Source organism: Rhinoraja longicauda, chromosome 32, assembly GCF_053455715.1.
Source record: "Rhinoraja longicauda isolate Sanriku21f chromosome 32, sRhiLon1.1, whole genome shotgun sequence".
Classification (NCBI taxonomy): domain Eukaryota; kingdom Metazoa; phylum Chordata; class Chondrichthyes; order Rajiformes; family Arhynchobatidae; genus Rhinoraja; species Rhinoraja longicauda.
Window position 1 is genome coordinate 1107354 of NC_135984.1, and position 17426 is coordinate 1124779.

General features: G+C 43.9%; 1 protein-coding gene across 1 annotated transcript in view; it reads right to left on the minus strand.

The window, feature by feature from the left end:
* gkup (glucuronokinase with putative uridyl pyrophosphorylase) overlaps positions 1-17426 on the minus strand; it is a 50170-nt gene that overhangs the window by 22048 nt on the left and 10696 nt on the right. Inside the window, exons 9-14 of the mRNA XM_078426540.1 lie at positions 15258-15349; positions 10958-11063; positions 9390-9469; positions 8058-8126; positions 7546-7606; positions 7256-7272 (exon numbers count right to left, since the gene is read on the minus strand). Of these exons, the coding sequence (XP_078282666.1) occupies positions 7256-7272; positions 7546-7606; positions 8058-8126; positions 9390-9469; positions 10958-11063; positions 15258-15349 (425 nt within the window). The remainder of the gene's footprint in view (positions 1-7255; positions 7273-7545; positions 7607-8057; positions 8127-9389; positions 9470-10957; positions 11064-15257; positions 15350-17426) is intronic.

The window sequence follows — 17426 nt, forward strand, 5'->3', positions numbered from 1 at the left end:
GGGAATCAAAAACAAGAAGATATATGTTTAAGGTGAGAGGGGCAAGATTTAATAGAAACCCGAAGGGCAATTTTTTCACTTGGAGAGTGGTGGATGTATGGAATGAGCTGCTAGAGATAGTTGAGCCAGATAATATAACAGCATTTAAAGGATACTTGGACAGATACATGCATAAAATAGAGGGATGTGGGCCACACGTCAGCAAATGGGACCAGCTTATTTAGGACATTTTGGGGGGGTTGGCATGGATGAGATGGGGCCCTAGGTTCTGTTTCCATATTCATCGAATTAAACAGCGTGGAAACAGGTCCTTCGGCCCAACTTGCCCACGCTGACCAATATGCCCCATCGACACTAGATCCATCTGCCTGCGTTGGCCCATAACCCTCTAAACCTACCCTGTCCATGTACCTGTCGAAATGTCTCTTAAACATTATGATAGTACCTGCCTCAACTACCACTTCCAACAGCTCGTTCCATATATCCACCACCTTTGTTTAAAAAGTTACCCCTCAGGTTCCTATTCAATCTTTTCCCCCTCACTTTAAACCTATGTCGTCTGGTTCTAGATTCCCCTACCCTGGGCAAAAGACTGTGCATTTACCTGATCTAATGACCTGTTACACCTCTATAAGATCATCCATTATCCTCCTGGGTTCCAAGGAATAGTCCTAGGCTGCTCAACCTCTCCCGGAAGCTCAGGGCCTTGAGTCCTGGTAACATCCTCATAAATCTTCTCTGCACCCTTTCCAGCATCGCTCCTATAACATGGTGACTAAAACTGAATACATTAAATGTAGTATCACCAATGTCTTATACAACTGTAACATAATCTCCCAATTTCTACACTCAGTACTGTGACTGGTGAAGGCCAATGTGCTATAGACTTTTTGACCACCCTATCTACCTGTGGCACCACTTTCAAGGAACCGTGTACCTGCACTCCTAGACCCCTCTGCTTACTCCAGAGTCCTGTATAAGTCCTGCCTTTGTAGGACTTCCCAAAATGCAACACCTTGTGTTTCTCTGTATTAAATTCCATCTACCATTCATTGCCCAACCAATCAATATCCTGCTGCAATTTTTGACAACTCTCTTCACTGTCTACAATACTACTCACTTTAGTGGCATCTGCAAATTTGCTAATCATGCCTTGTACGTTCTCATCCAAATAATTGACATCAATGACAAACAGCAATGGGCCCAGCATCAAATGCTGAGGCACACCACTAGACATAGTCTCCAGTCCGTAAAGCAACCTTCCACTATCACCCTCTGCTTCCATCCATGAAGCCAATTTTCTATCCAGTCACCTATCCTTGGATCCCATGCGATCTAACCTTCCAGCGCAGCCTACCATGCGGAACCTTGTTGAATGCCTTACTGAAATTCATATATACAATGTCTACAGCTCTGCCTCAACAACCTTTGTGGTCACAGCTTCAAAAACTCAGATTCGTGAGATACGATCTACGTACGAAACCGTAATGACTATCCCTAATCAGCTCTTGTCCATCTAAATGCATGTATATCTTATCCCTCAAAATACTCTCTTGTAACTTTCAGACCACAGATGTTAGGTTCACTGGCCTGTAGTTCCCAGGCTTTTCCCTGCAACCCTTCTTAAATAGAAACCCGACAGTTGCCACCCTCCAGTCTTCCAGCACCCTACCCCTATTTAATAATGACTCATAAATTCCAGCCTGGGCACCTGAAATTTCCTCTCTAGCTTCTCAATTTCACCTTGAATATATCTAATCAGGCCCAGGAGATTTGTCTACCTTCATTCCTTGGCTTGCCCTGGCCTCAATGCCTCGACCTCAATGCCTCGCCTTCAATGCCTTAAAGGGCGTCAGGACTTTCAGCACTTCCTCAACCGTAATACTGACTTCCCTCAAGAAACTTCCATTGGCTGGCCCAAGTTCCTGGGACCTCATGTTTTTCTCCGCAGTACAAACAGAGGAGAAATACTCATTGTGGACCTTGCCGTCTACTGAAGCTCCAGCACTGTATGATTCTATGGCTCTATTGAAAACCTTGAGCAAAGACATGATGCACAATGTAGGAGGCAGCCAGGATTAGAAAGGGTGGGGTGAGAAAATGGAAAAAATAATTTTAAATATATATTTCTGCAAGCTGCAATTAGTGCATTGAGAGAGACATTACGTTTGTAAAGATCCAAATAAAAATAGTTTCTTCTGAACAAACAAGAGCAAATTGTCAGCATAATTGTTCCATACAATCTCCAATGTGGTCAATTTCTGAGAATTTTTGAGGTCCAAGCTTATAATTATCCTGATTTTGATTAATGCTGACAGTGTTACAGGGAATGCATTTATGACTTCTCCAGCTTTGCAGCCATTTTATGAACAGAAGGGCCTGAACAAAAATCGCAAAAGGTGACTTGGATGCGAGAGGAGCCCATGTAATACATTCAGAAAATAACAGACAAAACTGATATTGGTTTAATATTGTCACGTTTCTTGATATTGGTGCCTTACTGCCTCAGCCACAAAGATTCACCACAGTCAGCTGCTGCTCATTTGATTTATATTAAGATCAACAAAAGGCTTCTTTAGTATATTTTCCCTTACCATGAAATGGTAGACTGCAGTTTGTGTTAGAGACAGCCACAACAGACTTTTCAATATGAAGTGTAAAATCACAAACTACTATTTCAAAACGTGTATCTCTTGAGAAATAACCTCCCGACCTGAAACGTCACTTATCCATGTTACTCCAGCACTTTGTATCATTTTTCCACATGTCTTGGTTTTAATTTTTTTTTAATATATAATTGGTCTGAAATGTTCCCAAGTGATCTGTCCGATCCTTTCAAAGTCTCCCATTGTGAGAAATGCAGACAAAATGTTCAATGCACAAAGATTTAAATTTGAGTTTCAGTGAGGGAATATATCCTTTGTTTTTTAACAACTGAACCAGTTGCTAATTGTAATTGCCTCAAATCAATTAATGAATTGATGAAGGGTTTTCAACCTGAAAAGTTAGCGTTGCTTTCATTCCACATTTGATGCCTGACCTGCTGAGTGCTTCCAGCATTTTCTACTTTTAATTGAACATATTAGCTTTGCCAATTCCCTCCATTTTGCCATGTTTTCTCCCTTTCCTATGGCCCCTCATGCTTTAAGAAAAAATAAACAAACGAGGGTTCTTCTTTGGATCTTTGAGCAGATGCATGAAACATTTGTTTTAAGTTATGAGGATGGTTAACAGATTAGAAACGGATAAAAGTTTCAATTTTATGGGGCGTCTAGTACAAAGTATACAAAGATTATTTTTAAAAAAGGAAAGAATTCAGAGAAACTTACTTACTCAGGAATTAGAGTGTGGAATGCGTGGCTTATCTTTTCATGGGAAACACTAATGAATGAGCACTTTGTTGACCTTTATACAAATCAAATGAACTGTAATTGATAGAGCTGAAGCACATTTTTAACATTAACCAGTAAATCTTTCCTGCAGTCCACTGTGGCCTTCATTTCCACAGTTTTTAACAAAAGGTTCTTTGATGGCTATGGTGGTGCGTGCAGACGCAGCGGCCCCACGCTCTCCCGATTTTTCGAGTGTTTTTAATGTTTCCTCAAGTTCGTCAAGTTTGTTAAGTTTGTTAAGTAGACAGTATAGTCGTGAGTTCTTGCTGGACAAGAAAATAACAACATCAACAACACTGGACGCTACGCTTGCAGAGGAACTTAGCGGCCTCAGAATACTCTGCCTGACCTCGGCCTCGAGTGCTGCCCCCCGGCTGGAAAGGAGACGCCGCAGGGGGGGGGTGTGAGAGGAAGCAGAAGAGGGGTAAGCGCGGAGGCATCCGGGCTAGGCTAGCGGCTAGCCCACACAGACCGGCTATTCCCAGCATGCTAATGGCTAATGTACGCTCACTGGACAATAAAATGGACACTATAAGACTTCTCCGGTCGACCCAGCGTGAGGTGAGGGAATGCTGTGTTTACGTTTTTACGGAAACATGGCTTAATGACAACATCCCGGACTCCGCTGTTCAGCTCGACCGGCTAACATGCTACCGATCGGACAGAGCTACGGTTAGCGGGTGGAAGACTCGCGGCGGCGGTGTGATTGTTTACATCAGTGATGCTTGGTGTCGGGACGCTGTGTTGGTCTACAAACACTGTTCACCGCTGGCGGAGTTTATGTTTGTGAAGTGCCGGCCTTTCTACCTCCCGAGGGAGCTAACAGCTATCCTGTTAGTCGCTGTTTACATCCCTCCCAGTTCCAACAACAAGGACAGAGAGGAGACACTCTGTGAACTGTACCGGGCCATCTCTGAGCAGCAGACAGCACACCCAGATGGCTTTCTCATCGTAGCTGGGGACTTCAACCATGCTAACCTAAAAACTGTCATGCCTAAAGTATACCAGCATGTTGATTTCCCAACACGTGAAAACAACACCTTGGACCTTGTTTACACGACCATCAAAGGAGCATACAAGGCTTCCCCCCTCCCCCACATCGGCCTCTCTGATCACCTCACCGTTCTGCTGAAACCGGCATACAGACCCCGGGTGAAAGTCACCAAACCGGTTTCAAAATAGGTACGTGTGTGGTCAGAGGACAGCACAGCTGGACTCCAAAACTGCTTTGAGACTACAGACTGGGACATGTTCAAGCAGGCAGCAACATACAACAACACAACCAACATTCAGGAATACACAGAGACAGTTACAGGCTACATCACCAAATGCATTGACGATGTGACCCACACCAGAGCCATCACCATCCCGGCTAACCAGAAGCCATGGCTGACAGGGGAGGTCCATGGGCTGCTGAGGGTCCGCAATGTTGCCTTCAGAGAGGGCAATCCAGCCGGTCTCAGAACAGCCAGGGCCAACCTTTCCAGTGGCATCAGGAAAGCCAAACAACACTACACCCGGCGTATCACAGCCCACTTCAGTGACAGCAGAGACACACGGAGCCTGTGGAAGGGTATTAGGACTATCACGGACTACAAACCCTTACCACAGACCTGTGACAGTGACACCTCTCTCCTGAACGACCTCAACGGCTTCTTCGCACGCTTTGAAGCACAGAGCAACACACCTGCGCAGAAAACAACTCCCCTCCCCAACGACCAGGCTATTTGTCTGTCTCCAGGCAGTGTGAGGAGCACACTGTTAAGGATTAACACCCGGAAAGCTTCTTGACCTGACAACATTCCTGGTCGTGTGCTAAAAGACTGCGCAGCTGAGCTCACAGATGTCCTCACAGACATCTTCAACATCTCCCTGAGCCAGGCTGTTGTTCCCTCGTGCTTCAAAGAAACCACCATCATACCTGTGCCCAAGAAGTCTTCTCCATCCTGCTTCAACGACTACCGCCCTGTAGCGCTGACTTCAACCATCATGAAGTGCTTCGAGAGGCTGGTCATGAAGCAGATCAGATCCAACCTCCCCCCCTCCCTGGACCCGTTTCAGTTTGCATATCGAGCTAAGCGGTCCACTGAGGATACCATCTCCTCTGCTCTACGCCCAGCCCTCACCCACTTGGACACTAAAAACTCATATGTTAGGATGCTGTTCATAGACTTTAGCTCAGCATTCAACACCATCATCCCCCAGCAGCTGGTTTGTAAACTAACAAATCTGGGCTTCAGCCCCCTTCTCTGCAACTGGCTGCTGGACTTCCTCACTGCCAGACCCCAGTCTGTACGGGTCGGCAGCAACACATCGGACACCATCACACTGAGTACGGGGGCCCCACAAGGATGTGTGTTAAGCCCCCTGCTCTTCACCTTGCTGGCCCACGACTGCACACCCACCTACAGCTCCAACCACTTCGTCAAGTTTGCGGACGACACAACCGTGGTGGGTCTCATCAGCAACAACGACGAGACCCACTACAGGAAGGAGGTGAACCAGCTGACCAATCTCTTCCTGAATGTGGAGAAAACAAAGGAGATTGTTGTCGACTTCAGAAGAACGCACACCCAACACCCCCACCCACTGACCATCAATGGTGCTGCTGTGGAGCAGGTGAGCAGCACCAAATTCCTGGGGGTGAACATCACCGAGGATCTCTCCTGGAGCAACAACACCACGTCCATCGCCAAGAAAGCCCAGCAGCGCCTCTACTTCCTCCGCAAACTGAAGAGAGCGGGAGCCCCCACACCCATCATGTACACTTTTTACCGAGGCGCCATCGAGAGCATCCTCAGCAGCTGCATCACTGTGTGGTTCGGCAGCTGCACAGCCTCCAGCCGTAAGACCCTGCAGCGCATAGTGAACACTGCTGAGAGGATCACTGGCGCCTCACTCCCAACACTCCTGGTCCTTTACACCACCCGCCTCACCCGCAAAGCATTGAGCATTGTGGGTGACCCCTCCCACCCCTCCAACAGCCTCTTCACCCTCCTGCCTTCAGGGAGAAGGTTTCGCAGCCTGAGGTCGAGCACCACTCGACTAAAGAACAGTTTTTTCCACCAGGCTGTCAGGATGCTGAACTCTCTCCCCTCCCTCCCTCCCTCCTCTCTCCCCTGCCCCCATTGGACCTGGACTTTAACACCCCACACACACGCACATCCAGCACCAGACTTTTTTTTTTTATAACGCTGCTATGGACAGGCTTTGCACTACTGTTCATTATTTTTTTATTGTAATATATTCATCTTCATCTTTTTTTCATTGAAGTGACTATATTTTATATTGATTGTTGTTTGCTGTGCCTTTTTAATTTTAACTTAATTTAATGCACTTTATTCCTCGGGATTGTGGGAAACGGTATTTCGATTTTCTGTCTGTGTAAACTAACTGGAAATTGACAATAAAGTTGACTTTGACTTGACTTGACTTTGACCTTCTTAACAGAGGTAGGCAGTCAATGTGTATTTTAATGGAAGCAGAATAAGTACGCTATACAAAGGAGAATGGCTTTGTGGAAAAAGGTCTATTATTGTGTGCTACACAATTTTGTGAATCTGTAATGATATTCTAAAAATGTTAAATATAGGAATGAGAATGATGAGCACAGAGAAGCGAAGCGGGTTATGCGATCATTAATCCATTATTATTTTATGACATGCAGTGCATTAATACCATAATAACAAATTTACTACTGTTCTTCAGTTTCATTTCTGCAGTACTACAGTGAAAGGATCTGATGAGTACAGTCCATCTGGTAATATGCTAGGAGAAATCTATTCTCATTTAAGGATTTTTATGATCTACAGGAATGTTCATTTTAATTAATATATGATCCAAAGCATTTTATTAACACTGACCTGCTTCCAGCAAGACCCTGTAGAAAAGACATAAGATAAATTAGATTACATGCATCCAAACTGTACGAAAAAAAAACCTCTCAGAATCTCCTTTGATCATCATCTACAATTACCTTTACCACTCCAATTCCTTCATGGATGTAAATGTGCTGATGGATGTACCTGCCAGCATGGATGTAAATGCCAGCACGGATGTAAATGTGCTGATGGATGTAAATATGCTGATGGGTGTAAATGTGCTCACGGATGTACCTGCCAGCATGTACAAATGTGCTGATGGATCTACCTACCACTTGCCGTGGGATATTAGTGTCATATTTCAAAGTGAAATTCCGTTTGGCCAAAGCAATTCTGAAAAATAGGCACATTAAAGCAATAACATTCATTAAACTGCAAGGAAAACAAATTGAGACTTATAAATCAGTAGAATTTCATTTTCCTTCCAGCAAACCATAATTAGACTTGTAAAGAAAGTACGGTTTACACCCATCACTGCCTCAGAGCATCATACAGGGATTTACTGTGAACATACTGATTTATTGTTAGTTAAATGCTTTTGAAGCATGGTTACTGGTGTAAAAATCATTAGAACTAATATGGCTACTGCAAAATCCATGTAAATATTGGTAAGGCCACAGCGGAGAAACATCTACTCTGTTCTATTTCAAATCAGTGGTTGACAGATTGTTTATGACCCACTGTCAGGCAAACAGAGTCACTGGTTAACCTCAATATCACTATATACATCTCTTGATGAACTATTGCATCAAATGGATGAAACAGATTATAAAGCTCTCCTTACCCTTGTTCAGAGCAGTACTGATAGAACTTTTTACAGGTTGCTTGCAGTAACCTCAAACCACCCAAATAGCTGTAAAAAATAAACTTTAGTTAAGCACTTCCTTTTTGTTGCCCCCACAGATACTGTACCCCCCCACCCCCCATAAGTTTTATCACACTCTTTGCAACACTTCAAAAGTGGTCAGTCCAGCTTCATTACTCAATATTTGAAAACTGGTTCACACTTACTTGCCCTCACTCTCTGATGAACACGTCCAGATTAATCTCGCTGGATCAGCATCTCTCTATCGATTGATCCATCCATGATGTTACAACATGGAAATTGGCCTTATGGCTCAACTCAGCCATATCATCCGACCAAGTTGCGCAACCAAACCAGTCCCAAATGCCCATATCCGCAAAAAAAAATCTCATTCATGCACCTGTCCAATTGTTTGTTAAATGTAATTATACATGCCTCCACCACTTTCTGTGATAGGCCATTGCATATAAGCATCACTGAGGGTGAAAAAGCTGCCGCTCAGGTCCCTTTTAAATCTTTCCTCTCACCCTCTCTTTCCCCTCTGTTTGAATATATAAACTCTATATACAGACTGCATCACGTTAGGATTGAACACAGGTCTAACTGCATCATTATGCTTCTCATGCACACATCCCCAATGAAGAATGCTGTCGTTTTTCAGCTGCTTATTATAACATCACATCCCAACCAATAAGAAAATGATTGGGTGATTTTTCTAATTAACTGTCTGGAAGCCACAATCCATGTGTGACTGGGATTGACAGAAAACACTTTGTATTATGTAACTACCCACAACACTACCTGATGCTGGAGAAATAAACCTTGTTTTATTGGCAAACTTTATCGTAGTTTCACACAGGAATTCTGTTGACTGCTGTATTGCGATTCACTAAATAAAAAGATGTTTGCTGTAGACAGTTGCCACTCCTACCATATTTCGAAGTGTGCATAGTGATAAACTAGTACAGTGATATATTGGTCTAAAAACAAACTGCACAGAACAAAGTCTTTGTGACAGCTCTGTGCAATATTCCTAGTCTGTTTCCTTTCCCTCCAAAAATCCTGCATTTTCCCCTTTAATTCAATTCCCTTTCAGAATCTAAGCCCTCCACCATTTCAGGTTCTCTTTTCTAGATCTCAACAAATCAGACCTCAACAAGTTTGTGAATAATAAAGCCTCCAATTGTCTCTCCCATTCTCCAACCCCACCAAAAAGAATACATTTTCATGCTGAAATAGAAATGTTACTTTGCAAATGTTACTAAAAGTGAAACAATTGCCCAAATTGAAATAAATGTTTGAGATACAAACCCTTCCTTTCGACTGATCCCATGCAAATCCTGCAAGCTTCCAAACTCTGTCGGGTCATTGAGAGGATGGGGTATCAGTACCTGAATTCAAAATCAGAAAAAGAATCACAAGTCAGGGGAGCACATTTTGGTTCAAATGCTCAATTTGTTTTGCCCTCAAAAGTGCACAAATTTAATTTATTCTGCTCCTAATGAGTGAAGTCATTAAATGCCACTATGGTTTTGTATGGACACAGTCAATTTGCTGGTTCTTAGCAAATGCATTTCTTCCTGTGAAATCCTTTATCTCCTTTCAGGAGGGTGACCTGATTGTAGAAATAGTAACAACTGAACCTCACCCTCTTTTTATCCACCAAGTAAATGTTTACAGACTCACACAATCCAGTTCAGGAAAAACTGCATTTATATCATGTAAGAGGCCCTACCCATATTGCAAGGTCATCTTGGCAAAGTGAGGCTGGGTTGCAGACAGGATGGATAACATTGCAGACAAGTAATATTCACTTTACAAATTACAGACATTTGCAAATGTCATTAATTTCTGGTGGGAATCAGATTAAACCTAAAAATACTCCTCATACATCAAAACAAAACAAGTAAGGCGTGTCCGCATTGTATTTTACCTCAGTATCTATTGTTGTTTTCTTTCTGTGCAAGGCCTGAATGCACCATAGTCTATTACTCAAAAGGCGGGGATATGATTGATGGGAGAGGGACAGTAAGTTCCAGGAATGGCCCAGAGGGAGAAGGTCAGATTATCCAGCGCATTGTGATAGAGAGAGGTCTCATGTTGCCAAACACAATCTCACAATTTAGTCATTTAGGGTGGGCCTTGATCATCTTGTGCACAAGCTCAGGGCATTACAAAATGCCTTGCTGCCAGTTGAATAATTCTCGAATGTGATTACTGTGGTAACTTAGGAAAACATAGCAATCCACCAGAAACCCACTGGATATCATTCAGAAAGGGAATACAGAAATAAAAGTAGAAAATGTGGGGAAATACTCAGCAGGACATCAGCATTTGTCTCTCGTTCTTTGCCAGCTAATTTCTACTAAAACTCGGTTAAAACAGCTCTAAAGCTTTCCACACCAACAATATGCAATAATGCGTTGCAAGAAAATGCTTTTTGATATATATTATAACTACATCCTTGAATTGTAAGTCTAAATTTCCATTTCCAAAATCAAACTGCAAAAAGGGGAACCATTTGCACCATTTTGCAGCCCCTTAACCTCACCGTACTTGGAAGGCAGAAGCAATATTAATGCATAAACATTGTAGAATCTAACAGAAGGATAGAAATATGGTTAATACAAAATACACAAACATGAGTTGAGGCTAACCCTGAAATGTCTACGCTGGCTGCCTTGAAAACAAAACCGGTTCCACTACTATCATGCTTATCGAGTTCTGAGCAAATTAAAGTTATTTATTTAAAGCATTTATTTATTTAATTTAAAGTATTTATTTAAATACTTAAAGCATTTGAGAAAACCAGCCTCTAATTGCTAATGTACATATTCTATGCCAAGTTCTCTGCTCAAGCATGCATGAGTTTCACTTACAACTTTTTTACTTTCATGTATCGTTACATCAGCCCAGAAGTTAGATATTGTCATAGCAATGGTCTTTCCATTGAAGCCGTCTGATGGATTTCCCATAATCCCTACCCTAAAGGCAAATCAATGTCAGTACAATGATTCATTACAAGGCCAGCAATTGATCAAACAGATCTTGAACATGACCAGACATTTTGCGGTTTTAATTCTGTCATAACGTTTAAATACAAAACAAGAGTTTGGATTGGAGTGGAGAGGTACGTGCATACAACTAAAGACATGAAACATAAATGACTGCAGAATGGAAAACAACTGAAACTGCAATGCAGGTCATGTCACATGTCTCTTCTACTCTGTAACCTTCCTTTGCATTTATCAGCCTCAGTGATGTAATGTTATTTGGAGATATTAGAGATTGCAGATGCTAGAATCGGAATCAAAAACAAACTGCTGGAGGTTAGTCAGTGGGTCAAGCAGCATCTGAATAAGCAAAACATTTGTCGACATTTCGGATCAGGACCTAGCATCATCACTTCCTCCTCTTCAGAATCAATTATTTATTGCCAATTTAAAAGAAAACTTTGCAAGAAGAGTGATACATTTAAAAGAACTTTAAATGACTGATCTATTTTGGTGGCACTGCTGGCACAAGAAGGAAAGTTGTTAAAGATACATAGAAACATAGAAAATAGGTGCAGGATGAGGCCATTCAGCCCTTTGAGCCAGCACCGCTATTCAATATGAATATGGCTGATCATCCATAATCAGTACCCCATTCCTGCTTTCCCCCCATATCCCTCGATTCCATTAGCCCCAAGAGCTATATCTAACTCTCCCTTGCAAACATCCAGTGAATTGGCCTCCACTGCCTTCTGTGGCAGAGAATTCCACAGATTCACAACTCTCTGGGGGAAAACGTTTTCCCTCATCTTGGTCCTCAATGGCCTACCCGTTATTCTTACACTGTGACCCCTGGTTCTGGACTCCCCGAACATCGGGAACATATTTCCTGCATCTAGTCTGTTCAGTCCCTTAAGAATTTTATGTTTCTATAAAATCCCCTCTCATCCTTCTAAATTCCAGTGAATATAAGCCCAGTCAATCCATTCCTCTTCACATTGGCTATTTCCCTCTCAACTCTCAGTCCTAATGCTTGGTGTTGACCCAAAATGTCAGCCATTCCTTCCCACTCACAGGTACTGCTCAACCCATGGAGTTCTAACTGATTGTTTGTTGCTCCAGATTCCAGTATCGGCCATCTCTTGGGTCGCATCATAACATGCTTGTCCACATTGTAAACTTAGTCAGCTGCCAGTTTATGCTTCCGAATTAAAACCTCGAAAGAATCATCCAATTCTCCACAGCTGTGTGAATCTCACACATCTGCTATGCTGAAATAGCCAGCCTGTCCCAGAAGGTCCACAAGCAGCGGGCATACGGAGAGCAGTTCCTATTTCCCGTTGCTGACCATTTAAATTCTTCTTCCCACCCTGACCTTTCTGCCAGGGGCCTCCTCTATTGCCACAGTGGGGCCACATGCAAACTGAACAGCACGTCATATTCCACATAGGTAGCTTACAACTAACAGTATGAAAATGGAAGTCTCCAATTTTAGGTAACTGTCCAACACATCCCCCCCCCCCCCCCCCCCTTTTTGTTCTTTTCCCTCCCCTCCTCTCTTCCCTGTCCCCCACATTATTGTCTTTTCATCTCTGGCCTATCAACATCCTTCCCACACCTGTATCCACCTATCAGTAGCCAGGCTTTCTCCCGCCCCTCTTCTCTTCCATCTTTCTCCCCAAACCACAATCAGTCTGATGAAGGGTCCCGACCCAAAACAACACCTATCTATTTTCTCAAGATCTGCCTGATCCGCTCTTCCAGCTCTTTATGTCTTTTCTAGCTATCTTTGAATGGAACACTAATGTAGGAACAGTGTAGGAAGGAACTGCAGATGCTGGTTTAAACAAAGATAGACACAAAATGCTGAAGTAACTCAGCGGGACAGGCAGCATCTCGAGAGAGAAGGAATGGGTGATGTTTCGGGTCGAGCCCCTTCTTCAGACTTGGAACAGTAATGTAGCACCCTCTGGTGTCAGGCAAGGAGATAGCCTTGTGCCAGAACTCTCCAACACCTTGGGTAGGAAAGAACTGCAGATGCTGGTTTAAATTGAAGGTAGACACAAAATGCTGGAGTAACTCAGAGGGACAGGCAGCATCTCTGGAGAGAAGGAATGGGTGTCGTTTCGGATCGAGACCCTTCGAAAAATCTGAAGAAGGGTCTCGACCCGAAATATTACCCATTCCTTCTCTCCAGAGATGCTGCCTGCCCCACTGAGTTACTCCAGCATTTTGCGTCTACCCTCTCCATCACCTTGTTAGTTGCTATGCTTCATGAACACATAAATCTGCTGCACCAAGCATGTCCCACACCATGACGGTCAGAGCATTATGATGAAACACCTCTTTGCCTATGCTTCAATATAATTAGAATAAAAAATAAAGAATGAAGACATAAATTCTTTAATGTAGCACTGTTTTAAAACATAAAACAATATACTGTAATCAGAAATGGGACTCCACTAACAATCAAATTGCGATCCGACGTTGATTTGGTTGTAGATCCTTGGTGCATACGTTTATCATATGACACGTTGTTCATCATGTGCAGCTGTGAATGGTCGAGTCCATGGAGAAACACACCTTCAAAAGACAGGCGAGGTGTGCTTCCTCATAATAAATGACCAGTCTGATCAAGTTCTGTGGCTGTGTTGCCAGCAGATGGATCCTCCTAACAAGAAGTCCCTTTAAAATTTCTGTAATTTCTATTTCTTATCATTGAAACACCCACCCTTCACTACTAAGGTCCTTCAAGACCCTGGCCATATAACCACATCTCAATCACATTTCCAATTTCCAAACCCTGTCACAGATTGTAACCAACTTCTCCCAAATCCCCAAACTGGCCCTTCCACTCCACCCTCTGCCTGCATCAATTGCATCTCATTGCAAACCTCACTGGCTGTGGAGCAAGTGGTTGTAAGTCATTTACGTGTGATGCTGCAGAAGCCCTCTCCGCAGATGCAACTGGCTTCTGCAAAATAAAACAAGGCTGCACAGGATCCACACAGCAAATGCATGTTTCCATCTCAACCAGCGCCATGCCCTTTCAACCAGGGGCAATTTTAAGTGGATTTGAGGTGGAAGATAATTCTTACTAAAAGGCTCATTTGTTAAATATTTGGAAATGGATATCCTGCTAACCCACTCAAATCACTCAGATAGGCAATAAAACGGAGTCTCATTTGGCTTTCCATTCTAGGACATCGGAAATATCCTCTTTCTTTAGTAAATATGATCCCCCCTGCTGGATCATCACCCACATCTCCTCTACATCCCTTAGTTATGCTTGAGCTCCCTTTCCCCCTAGATGGAACAAGAATAGAGTTGCCCTCGTCTTTACCTTTTCCCCCACGTACCCACACTCCAACCCATTGTCTCTGACATTTCCGTCACCTTCAACGTGATCCCATCTTCCCTTCCCCCACCCCTTTCCACTTTCCACAGAAACGGCTTCATCCTCAACTATTTGGTTCAGGTCCTGTCCCACCCAAAATCCTCAGGTATTTTTCCCCTGCAACTGCACGAGATGTAACACCTAGTGGTGTGCCACAGGTTTCAGTGCTGGGCCCATTGCTGTTTGTCATCTTTATCGCTGATTTGGAAATACATACCCAAGAACACACATGGCATGATTAGCAAATTTACAGATGATACAAAAGTTGTGGTATTGTTGTTTATGAAGATGATTGTCAAAAATTGCAGCAGGATCTTGATCGGTTGGGCAAAAGAATGGTTGATGGAATTTAATACAGAGAAATGTGAGGTGTTGCATTTTGGGAAGACAGGACCTACACAGTGAATGGAAGGGCTCTGGGAAGTGTTGTACAGCAGAGGGATTTAGGAGAGCAGGTACATAGTTTGTTGAAAGTGGCTTCACAGGTAGATAGGGTGGTCAAAAAAGGCTTTTGGCATGTTGGCCTTCACCTTTCTTCCCCTCCCTACTACAATCAATCTGATAAAGCTTCACAACTAGAACATCGCCTATCCATGTTCTCCAGCGATACTGATCCACTCAATCACTCCAGCACTCTTTTTGTAAACCAGCATCTGCAGTTCCTTGTGTAAACAGCTGGACATCTCACACTTGATCAACAAACTAATTGCAACATTTCAGGCTTCATTGAACCTGCATTAAAATTTAAATGCAACAGAGTTGGGTGAGCAACACTAAAATGAATGGTACCTTGCGTAGGAACGGCTGGTCATTTGTTTGACAGCCACACCATGTTGTTTTGAGGAGTAAAGTGCCAACCACTTCTTATATTCAGAAAGACCCTGAAACAAACAAGGTGTTAGCAAGACAAAAGCAAATGCAACAGAATGCTAAATAATAAGTAAAACCACTGTGGTACAGCATGAGATCAGATTCCCCCCATTTTCACTTCCATGGGATCATTTTGACTTAAGTTGAAGCTGGATTAGGAACCAGGAATTAGAAGTAACACGAGCAAGTTTGCGGATGACACAATGCTGGGTGGCAGTGTGAACTGTGAAGAGGATGTTAGGAGGTTGCAGGGTGACCTGGACAGGTTGAGTGAGTGGGCAGATGTGTGGCAGATGCAGTATAATATGGATAAATGTGAGGTTATCCACTTTGGCGGCAAAAACAAGGAGGCAGATTATTATCTCACTAGGGTCTCTTCTACATCTCGCAGCTCCGCTCTTGCTCCCCCTCCCCCCACTCGCAACAAGGACAGAATCCCCCTCGTTCTCACCTTCCACCCCACCAGCCAGCGGATCCAACATATCATCCACCAACATTTCCATCACCTACAACGGGACCCCACCACTGGCCATATCTTCCCATCCCCTCCCCTCTCTGCGTTCCGCAGATACCGTTCCCTCCGTAACTCCCTGGTCCACTCGTCCCTTCCTACCCAAACCACCCCAACCCCGGGCACTTTCCCCTGCAACCGCACGAGAACACCTGTCCCTTTACCTCCCCCCTCAACTCCATCCAAGGACCCAAACAGTCTTTCCAGGTGAGACAAAGGTTCACCTGCACCTCCTCCAACCTCTTCTATTGCATCCGCTGCTCTAGATGTCAACTTATTTACATCGGCGAAACCAAGCGCAGGCTCGGCGATCGCTTCGCTGAACACCTGCGCTCGGTCCGCATTAACAAAACTGATCTCCCGGTGGCCGAGCACTTCAACTCCCCCTCCCATTCCCAGTCTGACCTTTCTGTCATGGGCCTCCTCCAGTGCCATAGTGAGGCCCACCGGAAATTGGAGGAACAGCACCTCATATTTCGCCTGGGCAGTTTGCAGCCCAGTGGTATGAACGTCGACTTCTCCAACTTTAGATAGTTCCTCTGCCCCTCCCTTCCCCTCCTCCTTCCCAGATCTCCCTCTATCTTCCTGTCTCCACCTATATCCTTCCTTTGTCCCTCCCCCCTGACATCAGTCTGAAGAAGGGTCTCGACCCGAAACGTCACCCATTCCTTCTCTCCCGAGATGCTGCCTGACCTGCTGAGTTACTCCAGCATTTTGTGAATAAATCGATCTGTACCAGCATCTGCAGTTATTTTCTTATATTATCTCAATGGTGTTGGGTTAGGTAAGGGGGAAGTGCAGCGAGACCTGGGTGTCCTTGTACACCAGTCACTGAAAGTTGGTGTACAGGTACAGCAGGCAGTGAGGAAAGCTAATGGTATGTTGGCCTTCATAACAAGAGGATTTCAGTATAGGAGTAAAGAGGTTGTTCTGCAGGTGTATAGGGCCATGGTAAGACCACCTCTGGAGTATTGTGTACAGTTTTTGTTTCCTAATTTGAGGAAGGACATCCTTGTAATTGAGGCAGTGCAGCGTAGGTTCACGAGATTGATCCTTGGGATGGCGAGACTGTCATACGAGGAAAGATTAAATAGACTAGGCTTGATTTCACTGGAGTTCAGAAGGATGAGAGGGGATCTTATAGAGACGTATAAAATTATAAAAGGACTGGACAAGCTAGATGCAGGAAAAATGTTCCCAATGTTGGGTGAGTCCAGAACCAGGGGCCACAGTCTTAGAATAAAGGGGAGGCCATTTAAAACTGAGGTGAGAAGGAACTTTTTCACCCAGAGAGCTGTGAATTTGTGGAATTCTCTGCTGCAGAGGGCAGTGGAGGCCAAATCACTGGATGGATTTAAGAGAGAGTTAGATGGAGCTCTAGGGGCTAGTGGAATCAAGGGATATGGGGAGAAGGCAGGCATGAGTTATTGATTGTGGATGATCAGCCATGATCACAATGAATGGCAGTGCTGGCTCGAAGGGCCGAATGGCCTCCTCCTGCACCTATTTTCTATTTCTGTGTTATGGATAATCATAGGATAGGGCAGCACAATGGCAGAGAAAACTGGGAATACATA